The sequence below is a fragment of the Atheta coriaria genome, unplaced genomic scaffold, assembly GCF_025399875.1.
Source record: "Atheta coriaria isolate IRGN ID8LTWV9N9 unplaced genomic scaffold, Caltech_Dcor_3.1 hic_scaffold_3_pilon, whole genome shotgun sequence".
Classification (NCBI taxonomy): domain Eukaryota; kingdom Metazoa; phylum Arthropoda; class Insecta; order Coleoptera; family Staphylinidae; genus Dalotia; species Dalotia coriaria.
The window spans coordinates 10,416,135-10,434,953 of NW_027045445.1; the positions used below are offsets into that span (position 1 = coordinate 10,416,135).

Consider the following 18,819-nt stretch of genomic DNA (forward strand, 5'->3'; position numbering starts at 1 on the left):
ACGAATGAATTTTACACGCTTGAGGTGGAAACGGTGCGCTGGCAACTTATGTTTTTTTTTAACAAATTACTTTGCCTATGTGTTTCCTAGAGTGGTTAATTTTTATTATTATTGTCTTTGCATGAACTCGTAATTAGCGTTAGCAAGAGTTGATATTGATGATACTTTACTCTTGCATTGCATTGCACGATGATGATAATGATGATGACGCGTTGACCGAAATATTAAATGTGGAAACGCTCGGAATAGTTGCGTTACGCGCGCGCACTTTATCCGCACCGCACGCGAGAATTATTTTATTTAAGTCTCGTCGGCGCGCAGAAAACTATGCGGAAGAGTGTGCGCAGTGCATGTGTGAGCATTGTGTGCCATCATACAAGGTGTTCGCCTAATTGCGGGGCGCTTTCATCTCTTTTGATCAGCGCTTTTTCTATTGTGTGACAAACACGCCGACTCACACGATGACTACATTCCAATTCCATCATTACGCATTCATTCGGCATGTTTCTCATTCTTTCACACCTTGTGGTGCGTTTGTGTGCGCATATGTTTTTCTCATTTTGCGGTACATTCGCCGCGCGAGATTATGTCATCGTGCTTGAATTAATTGACGGAGTAATTTAGATTTGAAATATTTAGTTGAATATATACGATTGTTGTTTGAATGTACGATTGTTCAATTAAGCGTGTAAATACCTTGAAATTTCAATTAATAGCACGCTATTTGAGAGGATTTGCAAAATGTAAATAAATCCTGATTGGAAGATCGAATGGAATAAACTATTTGAACATCTAACATGTCTTTTAACTGTGAGCCTTGAAACACGCAAAAAACTTACGTAATTTGTTTATTTGAGAATACATGATGTACGTGTGTATGTGTGTGTCTAGCGGGGACATTGTTCCAGTTCACATTGAATTATGTTTGTTCCTACATATTTATTTCTGCTAGCAAGTAATTAGTACCATAGTTTTTGTTTTGTTTGTTTCAGGTGTGTACACGATGATTTGAATCCTTGCCCTTCAACATTTCAACATGGTAATGAAATTAATTCATTGTATGTATGTATGCTATTTGTGGGGTCTAAAACTCAACCGAATTTGATGAAATTTGCATAAAATCTTCGGATTAACCTAGCTGGTAATTCTGTGAAGTTTGACACCGAAAATATTACTCGAAGGGTGTGAAATACCCGATTGAAGTTGTTATGGGAGTTCAATTATAATTATAGATCTGTAATTCGTATCTAGATGGCGCTATAACACGGCTCTGACTTAACATTTTGCCCCCTGGTGAATTAATCACTTTTGTTTCTTAGAAAATGAATAGCTGTTTATTTAAATATCGATTTTATCCAACTTAACTGCCGATTTTTAAAAATCGTTTAAAAATGAGTTTGGTCTGTTTGCGCACGTGGCTAATTGACATGTTGGCTGTGGGCCAATGAGCGGCGGTGGTGAATAATGCCGCGCCAACCTTTCGGGACGATCGGCTTTTCCACTCGACTTCATCGCCGCCACACCGCCTCATAAGTTTCGCAGATCGTTCGTGAAATTTAAGGTTTTTCCGCGCTGTAAAACTCGCTTGTATTCCAAGGCGAAATGCGGCACATCCTAGAAGTAGACAGTCTTACTAGACACAACAAAACATGCGACAAGTACAAGTATACAAAGTGTAATGAAGTTATGTGCTTTACTAGCATATATACTAATATTCGTACAAGTATTGAAGAAATTGATGTAGGCAACCAAACTTACAATTTAGAAACTACAAATTTATTTATTGTATTTTCATATTGTATATTATATATTATTTCATATTGTAGATATGAATAAATTTGACGCAGTATACGAACTTGAGTTATTTGCGAATTTAATTTCGAAAACGTTGATTTTCCAATGAATTACAAGCTGCTAATTAAATTGGACACTTGCCATGTGTGACAGGCGATGCATTAAATCATGTGCAACTTTAAAGAATATGAATGAATGGAAGATCAAAGATATTAAATTAAAACATCATCATGTTTTTCTTCTTTCTAATTTTTTACCTTTTAAGTTACAGATTTCTATTTGAACTTGGTTTATTGCATAATACAATCAGAAATAAAATTTAATTTTGGTATCTATTACATTTTGGATACTCACATCCTATGTAATAATGTAATGGCGCATGTAAAACCATAAATAATTGCAATCGTCGGTGAACATGAAAGATACGCGTGTACGAGGTACTTACCTACTCTATCCATAGTTGTAGGTATGTATATTTAGAATTTCGATTATAGAATATTCAAAAAACCTCAGCCCAACAGATATCTGGGTCATAAGCCTCAACGTTTATTATGCGATGTGTTTACGTTTTATTTACGTCTATCGTGTTGTGTAGCATAGCACAATGAACGTTTAAATATAGGTTAAAAAATTATATTTCTCAAAAATATTTAATATTATATCCGTCTATAGAACTTAACAGGAAGGAAAAGCATAATCGGAATTTTTTTATTTAATTTGGCGGTTTTGTTTAATTTTTTTTGTTTGGCGAAGTTGTAGGCGAAAAAAAATGATGATTGTTGAGAGTAAAATTATTTTCAACCTTCAATGTCTACATTGACTATGTCGAGGACTCGCTTCGCCAAATATTCGCTCGGAATTTCGTTCATGGTTCTTCTACAAATAGACAAACCCAAAATTTTTGTCATTTTCAATAAAAAAAGAATTAGTTATTTTTTATTTGCCCCGATTTCAATTACAAAGTTGCAAGTTTATAATGCGAATTTACCGCAATAATTTACTATACAGACATTACGGTACATTTTTTTGTGTACATCATGTTTTGCGTGCATGTTGGGTCCCCATGGTCCCTCGAAAATATGGCACACACAATGTTTGTTTAGCGGCCGCCAACAATGAGCAGTGTAGTAGCCGCGGCTAATTTGCGCGCTCGCGCCCCACTGTCGATTTCCATTGTGAAGGCGCATTTATTGTGTGGTGTTCGCGGCCGCGAGTGGGGCACCAGCCGAGTGTTGGCCATCAAGTCAACGTCAGTACGCGCCGCGACTTTATGCCAGTCGTACGCGAGTCATTGCATTGCGCGAGAGACAAAACTTTCAAAAGCAAAAAAATAAACATTTTACATTTTCATATCATCCAAACATTTAAGGAAAGATGTGAATTTAAGGATTTATTCAGTGTGCATTGAGTGTTAGAAGTGTATTGTGAAAATTGTAATTTTTAAACGGATTATTTCTGTGCGTGCCGAAAAAGTGGAATAAAAGGCACTCGCAGTCGTTAGCGGCGAAACGGCCAACATTCAAGCCGGCGTAAATAAGGTAACACTATCGCTGTTTGCGTATAATTAGATTTTCGTATTACGGCCTGCCGAAATTGTAGAAACGCGCCGGCGGTTGCATGCGTGCCACCGGCACTTACCTACAAATGCATTAAGTCTATTCAAAAATAATTACCATTACACAATCATAGAATATTTTATAAAAACATAAAAATATATTCAATCATTTAATATGTTTTTCTTCAAAAAAATTATATTTCCAATTGTTTAAGATGTTTGCGTAGTTTGTGAAACATGTAGTGTAGGTGCCGGTTTATTGCTGACTATTTGCGTCAGTGTAATTTTTAAATTCCATCGCTAATATGCTTCCATCTCGCCGGGCGTACCTACGTAAGTACATGTGTAAGTACTCAAATAGATTTTCAGAGAAGTCTTCATTTCACATATTGTCCAGCTTTATCTGACACAGATTCCGCTACACCAAACTAATTTAAAACTCTTCGTACTTAGCTCGTTAAGCAAATACGCAATAAAACCAGCGTTGTTCAAACAAAATAAAAACTTTTTTAACGAGCCAAAATACTTTAATGGTATTTATTGATTTGATTGATCAACACTTTGGCACTTTATCTTACACCAATAATATATAATTTTTAATGTGTGTGCGGGCGTTTCGCAAATATTTACACGCCACGTTGAGATTTATGAGTTTTTTCTTGTTTTTTTTTCTTTTTCTGCCTGTTGATTCAACATTAACGCATATATAGTGTTGGTTATGTGTGTATGTGTGTGTTGTTGGAGTATTCTAGTCACAGTTCGCACTTGATGGACTCAATTGAATACGAATCTATTTGTGCCGCGCCGGCGACGAAATTAACAATAGCGAACAGCGAACTGTTGCGTAGCGCTGTGGGTATAGATAGATAGGTAATTTATTAATAACGGTCCCGCCGAAATCGTGACTCCTGCGAGCAATATTTGCCTTTGGTTTGCCTTTAGACTCGGTCGCGCCTCGGCTTTTTTTGGCCACGTACTGGCTATATTTATGCGCTTCCACTGGTTTCGGAGGACGCGCTAATCACATTTTGGGACGATTGATAAATTTAGTCAATGCAAATTTACTAGGTATTTAGTAGTGCCTATATTCATAAATCATGATGGAGTTATTTATTGGGCAATGAATAATTTTGTTTGTTTTGGGAATTAATTTGCTTAAGGGGATTTTATTTCGCGAATAGATAAATCAGTTAAGTAGCGGAGAAAGTTGTACATTATGGGCTGAGCATAAATTGTGGCTTAGAGAATAAGTACTTAAGTGAATTTAGCAACAAGGTTAATGATTTTTATTTTTGTATACTTTTTTGTTATTTAATGAGAAAATAACAATTATAATCATTTAATGTGCGAAATACGTTAAAAAATTTAATTTAATTTAGAGAAATGAAAATTTTTGTTATTGCACTTTAACGCCATCTCAATTTGACTTAGATAACTATTACTACGATTTAATTGCCATATCAATTTTCAGCCCTTATTTAACACCTTTTTAGTTATATTTTTGAAACAAAAATTAGCCTACATGCTTTTCCTTAGTCAAAAATATCTCCATACTAAAATTTATCAAAATTGCCTAAGTGGTTTTAGCATAAAAGCGTCGCAAACAAACATGCCAACTCTTATTAACATTTAAATTATTATAGGATAAGATAATGTGTTACAGCTAAAGGTAAAATAGTTTATTTTATTTATTTTAGTTTATTTATTGATATATTGTTAGCAAATATTATTTAATCATTTATTTAAGGATTTATACCGAACATTCAAAACTCTATTTAATTTTTTTTTTAATTCTTTAAGTATTATACTTATTAGAATTCTTTGAATGGTTGTCTTTTCTAAATTATAATACAGTATACTTATACACTACTATAATATATAACTCTTGTTGGACTTGATGTTAGTTGTGTATTGTTTGAGCAGAAATGAAACTTGTCTCGAATTCCCTCCACACTTTGTGCGCGAGATGAAGCAACGGCAACGCTTCTCTAGCAGTAGTAGTTGCTTGCGGATGGCCCTAATTACTCTGTACTCTTTGATGCTATCGATACCGGGTGTTCCCAATAGCACAAAGCCGACAATAAAAACGAATCACAAAAATGAATCAACCTAGAACCGTCAAGTGTGAATTAATAGTTTTACCGCGCACGTAATTTAACCGGCTTAAGTTAAGACGCTAAGCAAGAAAATTGTTTGGTAAATTTTACCTCACATTGTACTTTTCTTCGACGTTAACGACCGCCACACGATGATGATATTTCCGTTCTTCATCATAATTTTTTTTTCGCTGCTTCCAACTCTCGCCCGATGATGAAATAGATTCATCTGCAGATATCTCGGCGTACTCGTGTAATGTAATAACACTCGCTGACCGAAACACAAGCAGGCCACAGTCTATGACTGTGATTGTCAATAGATGTGGGTCACTGCAATAAATCGTAATTATTAAGATGTTCGCCGCGATTCCATCACAACTACGATATTACGTGTTCATTTTGTTTCAAGTAGACAAAAATAAAAACACGCAAAAAAAGAGAATTGAAACAGTTGGGGTTTGATTTATGGTGGGATCAAATTGCAATCGCGATAATCATCGCAACTTATGATAATGATGTGTTAGGTGTTTAGGCATTTTCTTCGTTTTCATCCACAGCGGCCTGATTGTGTATTCTTCGCGCACGCTCCTCGCAGAGTTTATGCAATGATCCTTGCTGGCAATCGATTGAATCGCAATTGCGTTGTGGCCAGCGCGATCCAAGATGCGTGCCTTAAACATCCACGCTTACGCCTCGCGCATAATAAATCGCAATTTGTTGGCGAACGTAGCCACAAACCATCATCCAATCGTTCTATAGATATATAGAGAGTATTCGTCTTTGAAGCGTTGGCAAACCAGCTCGCATCAAAGACCTGCGCGCAACTGCACACAACGGTGATTACGAATGACGATTTTAAATTATTGTTATTTCTTATTTAAATTATATTGATAAATACATTTATTGCCTCGTTGACGATTGCCTGATTGTTTGAAACTAAACATAATTCATTGCTTAGGCAATATTTAAAAATTGAAAATTTGTGGTTGTTTAAGTCTTCTTTGTCATCGAGTGTGTGGAGATGAACGCACGTAGTGAGGTGCCCGCGAAAAGCAGCACAATCATCATCATCATCATCATCGGCGGCTCGCAACGTGGTGTGAAGTTCAAGGCAATAATAAATTATTTAACAATTGCGTCATGTTTGCGAGTGGGAGCAGCGTGTAGCGGCGATTATTTTCGAATGGGACACATTTGTGTTTGGAAATCTTCTTTTGTCTGATTCGCAATTTGTTTTCGTCTGCTTCAGCTTCATTTAAAAGTCATTTAAACGATCAAAACAAAATACACGTGTATTAGTAGATAATGTATAGGATTTAAAATACATTCATGGTAGGTGACGTAATTTTTCTTAATTTTGAAGATGTAAATTGAAAGAAATTTGTTTCAAAATGTAATTTGAGTGAGAAAAAACTTCTTCTGCGTGTAATTTTTGCATGTAAGACAATTTAAAATCCATTAGCGATTTATATATTTTACAATTGCGCAAAATAATTTTTTTAAAATCTAAAAAATTACCGTATGCTGTGGTAACTGTTTGCCATTCCTGTTATTTCCTCATATCTGTTATTCTACTGTTCTATTATTGCACTTTTCAACGCATATTTCAACTTTCAACATGAACGATATCGACTTTTATTTGCTTTCGTTTTTACAGTATTCTATCACGCATAATTACACACATACTCTACTTTTTGTGCTGATAAATTTGCATATTTGTATTATTGTGCGCTGTTTTTCCCTCTTGTTGCTCCTTTGTGTTGTGCACAGTACGTAATTGTGCGTTTTATCCAGTTTCTGCACAAAAAGCACTCCGAAGGGGAATCGCTGGCGCGCACTGACCGTGCTTCCGGTATGTTCCGGCCTCAACAGCTGCTAATGCACGATATTATTACACATTTTAACTCGTTTTTGCTCTTCCCTACGACGCGAATACCAGAAAAGTTTCACTTTTTATGCGTTTCTCGTAATCCCGCTCAGAAATCTTTATGAATTCTTACACTTTTTACGGCTTTTTAATACCGATTTCAATGGAACGGAAAAATTTCGACTCGTAAACGAAATTTTCTAATAAGATAGTAAAATCTATTTCAAACCGGGGCATCTCAACGCGGTGTCGCATTCGAAAACACAATGAAAAGTGTTTGTGGACTTTCCTCTGCTCATGTTAACGACGCGACGTGAAACGAAATCTCGTAAAATATTATAGTTAATCTGTATTTGTGTACGGCGCGTAAAATTAACTTCACATTCTCGCGTTTCGGGCGTGTATGCTACATAAAAATTAATGCTAAATCAGACACGTGTACACACTGCGCGCCGTGCTTGAAACAATAACGCGTTAACAAAAGAAATAAAACGCAAAACAGAAATATCACAGAGAGTTATAGATGCAAAACCTGCATTCATGTGTCGACTGGTTTATATTTAGTTTTAATGTGGAATAACAAAAAATTAAATGCGCCTCAAGGTGAAGGATTAAGTTTTTATTTATTGGATGTTTAATAATTTGCGAAATTGCTGCAAATTATAGTGATTTTCACTTCAATCACGAATAAATCAGATTTTATTTTGCGTTCTACCTGCTGCAAGTCACGTAAACCAAGACTTATTCTATTTTTATATTTTATTCAATCTAATAACTTGTGGAAAGCTTTAAATCTGAATTTAGTTTACGTTAAAGTCTGTTTTAAGTTAAAAGTTGAGTGAAGTTGAGTTGTGTTATATGTTACTGAGTTACAACAAGCAGATACGTGTTTCAGTGGTGTTGCTGACTGCTGTAATGTATAGAAATGTTTAGGTATTTGATTAGTTAATGTTGGAGCTCGGATCTAATCGCAAGTGCAAGTATTAGTGGACAAGCCAAGCGGCAGCAACGCGTTACGCACGACATGCGAACATGTGACATCATTATTTGCATTACACACATTACAAACATGGCAGTTTGCGGAGCGATAAATTAAAATTTCGCGGCGGTAATGTGACGCGAACTCGGGGATATTGTATTCTGCGGCGTGCTAACTTTTCCAAGGCGATTGTTCTTATCACTCGCGGAGTCTAAACAATGTTTGAGTATTAACCATATTGTAATTGTTTATAACGCTTTCATAGAAGATTATTTTGGCATTATTTGATTAACAAATAAATAATGTGCACTGATTTTTATTTTTGTTTGTTTGTGGTGGAAGACGTTATCAATGGTTTTATTAATGGAGTCAATTAAATTTTTTATTACTATTGAGAAATTTTTTATTGGTCTTATTTTAATTTATATGGAATACTCGTATACCAAGTATGAATTGTGTTATCGGAGGAAAACGGGCGACAAGGTTCAACCGAAATCCAAAATAACGCGATATGAACAGCAGCGAATTTGCGAACGCTTATCGTGAATGTCGAGCGTGTATAAATGAACACATTTGAGTGGAACTAAAGATAACGAATTGACTCGTTAACTATGACTTAACGACATCAATTTGTATATGCTACATTTTTTGTTTACGTATCGCATATGTTAAAAATATAAATATTTATTATCGGAAGGTATTAGATTCATGTTGATGCAAATAGAAATGTTGACGTATGGAATTTATTTGATTTTTTTCAATGGTTTTCTGGTATTTAATTGATTTGCATTTAATTATGACGAGGATGCGCCGCGCTATGTTGAGTTGAGTTTGTTGATTTCGTCCTCCATACAACATTCGTCTGATTTATCGCTATTGACGACATTCCGCTCGAGGTTCGAATGTTTTTCAATCATCAGATTGCATGTCATTCATTAACCAGTAACTTTCTGACGTGGATGGATTTAGATGTGCGCGTGGTGAACATATTAACTTTTCATTAATGTATTTAATTTATTGTTTAAGTTATTTTGAAGACTATTGTGAATTTTTTTATGAATAATCATGGTGTTTAAATTTGACGAGTGTATGAAAGGTTTTTAATTATAGTTTTTAATTAATTACTCGTAAACTAATTAAGTTACAATAATAATCTTTGCAGAATTATAATTAGTATTAAATTCTGATTCTACATCCACAAAAGTTTTATTGGTTTTAGTTATGAATCAAAAGTTATAAAACAATTTGTGTACATTTTATTGGATTTTTTTAATGTCCAAATTTAATTGTTTATAACTTTTTCTACAATAATAAGATAAATACAATTTTCCACTTTTAGATGTAGAATTTAATTCCGAATCAATTTTTAAAAGAATCATATTTCTACCTCAAATAGTTTTCGAGTTATTAATTAAAAACTAAAACATTTCATCTGCATCTCCATGAAAATTTTTAAAAATTCAAATTTCATCTGATACTGACACATTTATTTTAGTATATGTATCGCTAGGTTAATTTGATTTATTTACATAAATTTCGTGTCTGGATTTATCACCTGACCAAAACGAGGTAGCCTCTGCTTCTCTCTACTTTGAATTTAATAATACGTTTCCGTGTTTATTTGATTTGTTTGTTTGTTATGAATTTTAATCGAGTACCGTTATTAAATAAAACACGCGACCAGAACTCAAAGTAAAATCTTACCAAAATATTATATTTATTATACACATATTTATCTTCTGTTACATGTGGTTGAATTATTATTATTATTATTATTAGAGGAGTTAACTCACAGAGACTATATTTGTGCATGTTGTTTATGTTGCAATATTTAATTAATGATATCCGATAGCAGTTGCGGCACACACAACTCAGCTTTTATCTCTTCTTGAGCATCGTGCACTTACGTTGACACATTTTCTTTCCTGTTCGTCGTAGATACTCTGCGAGTGATCGTATATTATGTGATTTTGCTATTAGTTCCTAATCAGCTTCGCAGTGACAGTGTGTCTTACAATGGTTAATGTTCCATACTATAGATTAAATTAATTACAAATATACTCAATTAATTTACGGTTTTTTTTTATTTGACATTAATTGATGAACACCTAATACCTAAATGAGGCTATGAATATTAATTGCCTTTAAATATAATATTTTATTCACTGTTATTAATTCGCGATACTATAAATAGATGGCGCCACTAATTATACTTTATGCCTAGTGTTGCAAAGAATAACAAAATGATTAACTATGTGTACAATTACAACTATGTGCATTCCGAGTGATTTGTTTATGCAATTTAGATACGCGCATTGCGTGACATTGAAAAAAGAAGTTTAAACTGTATTTGATTGCTTGTCAACTCGTGCTGAATCTAAGCAACATCATAATATTTACACTCGCAATCGTTACGACGATTGGAAACTGCGCATTTCCATCGCCGGCTTCAGTTTACAACAGCATCGTGTGTCATCATAGTTGCGATTTTATTAGCGATACTTTATATGCGGCCGTTTATCGCGGTGATTATATTTTTAAACAATGTTATCGGAGCCTGCCAGTTGCGGTGATTTTTTGTTTTATTTGCATGCGCGCTCGCATATTGTGCCATTTTAAAATCACTCTATTAACTATATAATTTTATGATTTGCTCTGCGATATTTTAAACTGCGCAGAATTTTTTAGGAATTTATTAATTATTTTGGGAATAATAGAGATGTTATTATAAATGTGGTTTTAGATGATTAAGAATTAAATTATTTAATATGTTATGTTGTGTAGTTTGAAATAAGTTGAAATCTATCTATAATATAAAAATGAATTGCAAAATCTGTTGGTAAGCGGATAACTCAACAACGCCTAGACCTATTTTGACAATTATTTTTTTTAAATGTTTATCCAAGTCCAAGGATGGTTTTAACGGCGAGAAAAATTCGAATAATTGCCGGGGAAACCTCAACCACAGCCCTTTTCTATAGGATAAAAGTTGGCATTAAGATTCAATCATAGTTATAGTCAAATAGTTGAATCCGAGATGGCGCGCTGAAGTGAATTATTAGCAATTCTTTATATAATTAATTCATTTAAAATAAAATTGCGAATCTTATTAATAGAATTGACACATACTATGTCTAGAACAAGAGAGTAAAAACGAATTACATTTTTATTAATTTTTGAAAAAGGAAATTGTCATAAATTGCTTTGTTTTGTAACTTTTGTATCCCCAAAGGCGATTTTCAATTTAAATTTCTATATTTATTAAGTTCCAACTAATTAAGTAATTATTTCTTAATAATTTTGTGCTGAAAATAATGTTTTTAGAAAATAATAATTAATAAATGAAACTTTTTGCCAATTTTCATAAATCTCTGCGTTTATAGGCAATAAATTAAAATTCATTACGAAGTCCGCCGTCATACAATCGCGCAAATTATGATAGTATTGATCCATAAATACGACGACTCGCGCTCATTAATTGAAATGTTCTTTATCGCATGACGATGATATTTTTATATGGCACGAAAAGAAATTCAATACGCGAAGTCCAATCAATGACGATTGCGCGTGTGTTTCGTAAGTGGATAAATGCGCTCGATTCGCGACACAAACACACACACACACATGAGCAAAAGGTAGAGATGCAGAAAAAGAAACAGAAGACGCAAAAAAACGGTTCGTGCTTTGCCAAATTTGGTGCGAAAAATGCATTTTTTAAACTGCGCCGCACACACATCGATACGCGCGTATTGAGCGCGTATATAAAACTACTCGTGTTGTTTTAGTATTATCCAATATCGGGTGTATTTATTGGGTAAACCGTATTTGTTGCGCTTGTGCTCTGCAGTCGTGTTCGCGATGTGTCTGTCGGTCGGTGGCTGGTTGTCGCGTTGTCTTTGCGCTGTCTCGGCTGTCGTGCGCACTTTGCATTTACACGCCGCGCGCTCGCCTCATTTGCATACTTGGACTCGTCGTACTTTTAAACCAATTAATACGTTTAAGGTTCGATATTTCACGTTTGCTGTGGCTATGCGTTTTTTTTTTTCTGCAGCGCGGTGAGTGAGCGACAGTTTGCGATGCTCGTACGCGTCCAGCGCGTTTATTGAGACGCATTCGGGTGACCATATTCAGGTGCACACGAGGCTAATTTATGAATTGCCAATGCGATGAATAAATAAGTGTCAAAAAGTTACGGCTACATAAAGTTTACTCATGCGAAATTACTTTTTACTTAAAATTTTTATCTTTAAAGATGAGAATTTCAGAAGAAAAAATATATTTTTGGTTATTACGTGAAAACTAATTGAAGTAGGGTTGTAATTCTTCCGGATATAGCTTCCCAATTAAATTCGACATCCAATATTGTAAAAATATTTTTTATTAGATTGTTGCACAAAAAGTTATAAACATTTAAAGTTGATTTTTTAGTAAAAAAGTGAAAATTGACTTAAAATGTTATGTAATATTTGATAAAATTATGTTATCAAGCAAATATTTAGAATTACATAATTGTACCTTAATATCAAATAGATTTTCACCAAAAATATTGGTTTAAATTAATTTGTTTTTGAGTTATTAAATAATAATTTAATTAATCTCATACTTTCACATACGAAAGTATGATTATACTCATTAATTAATTACTCGGGAACTGTTAATGATAAGCTGATTATTTTTTCACTCCTAGATTAAGAATTAAATTACACCCATAGCAGTTTCAAAATTATATAAATCAGATTATTAGTTATAAAGTTATACTCAATTAAAACTAAATTTTTAAAAACTCAATTCCGAATGGAATTGTATCGAATCTAAATAAATAAAAGTTTTCCGTGGGTTGTAATCCTTACAATCAATCTGTTTGACTTTCATAGCATCGTGCTAATTGTTATTGAGTCGAGCTGGTAGACTTACGTAAGTTTTAATTGATGCCTGTCGTTGTAGCGCACAAAACAAAATTAACGTCTAGTGTTAATATCAATGCTTTGCACGTGGGTTGTTTACCCATACCGTTATTAATTCGAATCATAATGAACTCAATGACAACTAATAAAAATAACAACGTGATTGCAAACGAAACGAGGACGAGTTTTGGTACGCTCTACGTGTATGTATGTGTACTCTTATTGAATTGTCGATTTGTTCCACATTTTTTGCGTCTGTGTCGTCGCATTTGCGCTAAATTCGGTGCAAGTCGTTGACCAAAAACGCAGAGAAACGCCGAAAAGTTACAGTTACCTTTTGTTTATAGCTGACAGCTGAATGTATGTGTGTGTTAAACTTTTTGTCCACGATGTCACACACTACAATTGCGTACTGAATATTTTGGGTGGCCTTAAAATTATGTATCGCGTTTAAAATTGAAACAAAAAGACCTTTTGAGAATTATACTCGTAATTTTTTGCGTTATGTGTATTTGTAGGTAGATAGACAACATACGCGGATTAATGCATGGCATAAATCGTTGTAATTCCAACAAATGCTTATAATTAAAACGGGCAGCGTGGAGCGTAATGAAAACTAATGAAAATTGAAGGATTAGCGCGCGCGCGCACTCCTCAAAGGCGTCATCCGCTACCGCTGGCCGGCCGATGGTAATTTATGTCGACGCGACGATTTAATCGAAGCGCGTTTAACGCCAATTAGATGATCGTTTAATTTAACCGTTCTTTTCCTGTCGTCGCAAATCACATTGCGTTTGGTTTTGTTTGCACTTGGCATATGTGTGTGTCAATATTAATTTAATAAATTTTTTTGGTGTCGGGGTCATATTTTAATTAAATTAGAAAAATAAACAAGTAAAATTGTATTTTACAAGTTTAATTTTTATATAATTAATTTTGCTTTAATCATATGGCGGTATAATTAATTCTGTAAGGAAATTTTTATTTTAATTTTCATCTCTTATTTTACACTCTTCAACGCATATTTGTGCGACAAAAAAGGCACTCATTTCTTTTTCCATGATATTAACTATTTCTATACAATATTTAATGGAAATTGGTTTTGTGGTTTTTGCGATAAAACGTAACAAACAAACATACAAATTAAAATTTGCTTTTATAATATTAATGCGTCTGCATTTTTTGAAAATTATTTGATATTTTATTATGTTTCACATTCCAGACAATTTTTCACCTATTATTAACATTAAATGTAACATTTTGTATGTTGCTAAATGAAAGTAATTTTTGCTATAATAATAAACCCGTAGGTATTAGTTTTATGATGGATAAGGTGTTGAATAAAATAATTTTACCGTTGTTTATGCATTTTGCACTTTGCTGTCCACGACTGCGGAGAAATAATTAAAATATAACCTTGTCATAGTTGCATGCGACTATAACTTCTCGCACGGTTTCCAGTTTCAAAAGCCGGGTGTGCACAATAATATTTGCCCATACAACAATTTTGAAAACACATCTAAACACTTAAAACATAAAAAATAAATTCCACAAATATTCATTGCCTGACGTGCTAAATACTAATAGAATTTTATTTTTTGTTTTTGGTCATAAAATTAAATTTTATGCGTTTATTTAGTTGAATATTACTACTTTGTATAATGTAATATAATATTCGATAAATCTTGTTTTCTTAATATTTTAATCTCGCTCTCATTTGCATACGGAATTTACGACTTTTCGCGCTTTTTATCAAATTTTATCGACGAATTATTGCGCGCCGCGTTTCTATATCAGGTGTTTCATTCATTTGGTTCATTCATACATTGCGCCCGAACGCACATTTTCAGCATGTGTGCGGAGGATTTATGCGTCGCCGCATTTCCACACTTTTCTTTCGCCGTTTCGCGCACGTTCGCGCGGATTCGAATGTGGCACGCGATGCGAACCGGTTGCGCGCTCCCGGGCCGCGTCCAGACGCGACGGACAGACACACCGATTGAAATTTATGGCGCATACCGTAGTCGATAATGTATCACCCATTTTTTCACACCACACGGTTATTTATAAACCGGGGGCATTCGGGGCCGGTGCAACATTCACCGCTCGGCGCGGCGCGATGGAAAATTATTAGGTATTAACACGCCCAAAAATGCGGTAGCCTTAATATTACAATATTTATAGGCATTTAGTCGCGGCTCACACCTCTTGGGCCACTAGAGGTCTAGTGCAATCTGGTAAATATAGAAAGAAAAGCCTACTCGATGTCCATCAACAAATTAAGTTGAATTTGAAGCAGTTTTATTGAGTTATGACTGGAAAACAACTTGAAATAAAATTTTCAACAAATCCATGACTCATCATAGTCTAAATCTAAAATATAAAAATGTATCGCAAAATCTGTTGGTAAGCGCATAACTTAAAAACGCCTAGACCAATTGGGCCAATTATTTTTTTAAAATGTTTGTTAAAGTCCAAGGATAGTTTTTACGGCGAGAAAAATTCGAATAATTGCTGGGAAAACCCTAAAGACAGCCCTTTTCTATAGGATAAAAGTTGGCATTGAGATTCAATCATAGTTATAGTTAAATAGTTGAATCCTAGCTGGCGCGCTGAAGTGAATGATTAACAATTCTTTATATAATTAATTTCTTTAAAATAAAATTACGAATCTTATTGATTGAATTGACACATACTATATCTAGAACAAGAGGAACGAAGTCGCGGGCAAAAGCTAGTTTTAAATCAATATTTAAAAAAAACGTACTGTATGTTGTTAATATACAGTTGCATATATATTTATGTCCGATAAAATAGGTTTATCTATTGTACTCGTTGGCCATGATGCAGTTTCCTCGATAGGTGTGTCCCCTGTGTGATATATCTCATCTCGAAGCTTATTCTATACTTAGTTATTTTTTATTCTTTGCTCCTAATGTCCCGATATAATGCACATTCGAGATGCAACGATTTCGAACCTACTTCCACGTATAATACGTATAATACTCATTGTAACTGATGCCAAGGATGGCCCCATGTGCGCGGAGAATATAGGTAAAGATGATAAATGAATATGGCTGGCTGGAATATCGAATTAAATCGTGAATGTTTGGTTTACGATCGCACGTACGCGTGCGCGCCGAGCTAAGTTGGTATTTGACAGTGGTTTTATCTTTTTGTGAAACGGTACATTTGCTGGATTAGCGTCTCGGGCGTTTATTCTCGGCGGGTTGGAAAACATAAACTTTAAACTAAACTAGTTTTTTTTTCTATTTAAGTTAAGTTAAGTTGAGGTCGTGACTTGATGGGTATGCAAATTGAATTCGATTGTTTTGTGATGTGCTGATGTAATGTTTAGACTGCATGGGTAATGATGAAGTGTTTTGAGATTTGTTCAAGAAATTAAAGTGAATAAATAGCTACTAGTTACAGCTAATTATAGTTTTTTTGTAAGAAAAAAATGTTTAAATTCCAGAGGATAATGATTTGAGTTGAGGTATATATGCCGAACATGATAAATTATGTATTTGTAGAATACAATTTTTTTAGTAATTTTTTGAGTGAAAAATGTTCAAACACGCAGAGCATAATGTTTTGAGTTGCGGTATATGAGGCGAACATAGTAAAATATGCATTTATAGTTGTAGTAGTTGTTGAATCTTGTAAAATTGTATGTTTTATAAGAAATGCGCAATTCTCTCGTGACATTTGTAATTCGTGCTGATTGCTATGTGGAATAGTAATGATGGATAAACAAAACATTGCAATGCGGCGCGCGACGTGTTGGTGCGCTCGTTAGAAATTGCGATTATGGCGTGTTCTGAGATTCTGACGCGATCGACGCGAACGATAAGAACTAGCTGCACGATTACAGGTAGATGTCTTCAACCATCACAATATGAGTAAAATAAGTAAGACGTATTTGCAGAATGAGAATATCTCTTGAGACACTGCGTGTTGGTATTACTTATATTATGATTTCATTGAAGCACTTTTCTTAAATTGTCGTAATCTGGGTCGTCAACACTATTGTGAAATGGCAACGTGTGATGGAGAGCAATGTAGTTTTAATGGTTTTTCTTCCGTTTTTGATGTTGTTGATGGTGGCCGGTGATGAGCTTCCTAGTGTCGTGTCGGAATTCTAGTGAGAAAATGTTGCAAAGATCTCTTTGAGAACAGAAGATGAAAAACGTTAGGTTTACCGTAGAAACGAAGATGAAAAGCAATGTGCGGCATACTATTCACCTGCGCTAGGTGGTAAGTACTTACGTACTTTCTTTGATCTCGTTCCAAGTGTGCTTGAACGCAAGTAGTCTTAATCTTGTGTCTAGTGGCAAAAAGCGCGACCAGTGTATAGTCGATGAGTACATGGTGAACATATAGGGTTGCCAGATATTTGTAAATTTTTGAAGAAAATGTTTATTTCTAAGTTTTACTAACAATAATTTTGGTTGTCTAGCTTTTAAAACTTTTCATTTTAGTTTAAAAGACATAAAAATGCCTATAATTAAACTTTAGCGCCATCTAGGTTTGAATTTTAGTACTATAATTATAATTAAGTCCCGATATTAACTTTAATATTGTATTTGACACCTTTATAGCACTATTTTTAAGATAAAAAGTTGCCTAAATGCTATTCCTTGGTCAATATTACTTCGATATCAAAATTTATCCAAATTAATTTAGTAGTTTTTGCGTGAATACGCCACAAACACACAAACTCTTATCCGCTTTTTTAATTAGAATTTTGTCAGTTATGCAATTTATGATATTTAATTTTATATTTTTAAATCTTTATTTTTTTACTTCTGGTAACCCTACATTTGCACACCTTAGCGTAGCGAGTGTTTCCATTTAAATTTGCGTGCGGGCAAAAAATGCGCGCATTGTATAACTGTTTACGTAATAACCTTAGTACCGCTGCGCGGAATATTTGAAATTGAAGTTTCAGCTAAGCCAACTTGACTTAACAAATACCTACATAAAGCATGTAGGTATCTACCTGCATAGCTAAATTAAACGCAAATAAAACTCATGTCTAGTCAATTTAAATTTGAATTTTTCATGATGGTTGAGTCTTGAAACAAACAATAAATTAATGATTATTATAAAACTGAAGGCATGCACACAATAAGTACAAAACAAAGCTTATACAGAGTGTTTTTATTATATTATATACACATACTATTAATTAGAAATTAATAATTTTCCGTTTTGCACACAACACTCGGTAGTTGAATGTGAAATAGTTGAAAATAGAAAAGTCTGGAACGAGACAGACCGCCCGTAAGTCTAAACATTGCTTCCACAAACATGTCGCGGTTTATGTGTCTGTATTTATATCTATGTACTATTATACAGACTTGTAGTTTTCTTATGTGTTATTTGCGTGCATGTGTGCATGCGTGTGTGTGTGTGTGAATGAGTTAGGAGTTAAATATGCGCGCCGATCGTAATTGAGAGCTGGCCGAACTAACGACCGACTGGATGCGAAAGACGCGCGACGCCGAAGAAGACAAACAAATATACGAGCATATTCGTTCGATCGTTAATTGGCGCAATAAATATCAAGCCGGCACTTATGCGGCTCCCAATGTTGTTTATGCACTCTATTGGCGTAGTCC

General features: G+C 34.2%; 1 protein-coding gene and 1 long non-coding RNA gene across 12 annotated transcripts in view; one reads left to right on the forward strand and one right to left on the reverse strand.

Annotated features, from left to right (window-relative positions):
* The window catches only part of RhoGAP19D (Rho GTPase activating protein at 19D), a 74,571-nt gene that overhangs the window by 36,806 nt on the left and 18,946 nt on the right, over positions 1–18,819 (forward strand). The window contains exon 1 of one of the 11 annotated variants that reach the window (XM_065318211.1): positions 1,021–1,039. The exons of 9 other annotated variants lie outside the window; for them this stretch is intronic. In XM_065318211.1, coding sequence (XP_065174283.1) covers positions 1,037–1,039 — 3 coding nt within the window. In that variant the 5' untranslated portion in view covers positions 1,021–1,036. Of the gene's footprint in view, positions 1–1,020; positions 1,040–3,044; positions 3,333–18,819 lie in introns of those variants that run through there. One more of the 11 variants, XM_065318215.1, reaches the window with a different exon arrangement.
* Positions 5,239–7,619, reverse strand: LOC135804093 (uncharacterized). Its single transcript, XR_010550974.1, has 3 exons — positions 6,964–7,619; positions 5,557–5,775; positions 5,239–5,458 (listed from the first exon to the last, which is right to left on the reverse strand). It is a non-coding gene; the product is annotated as an uncharacterized lncRNA (long non-coding RNA).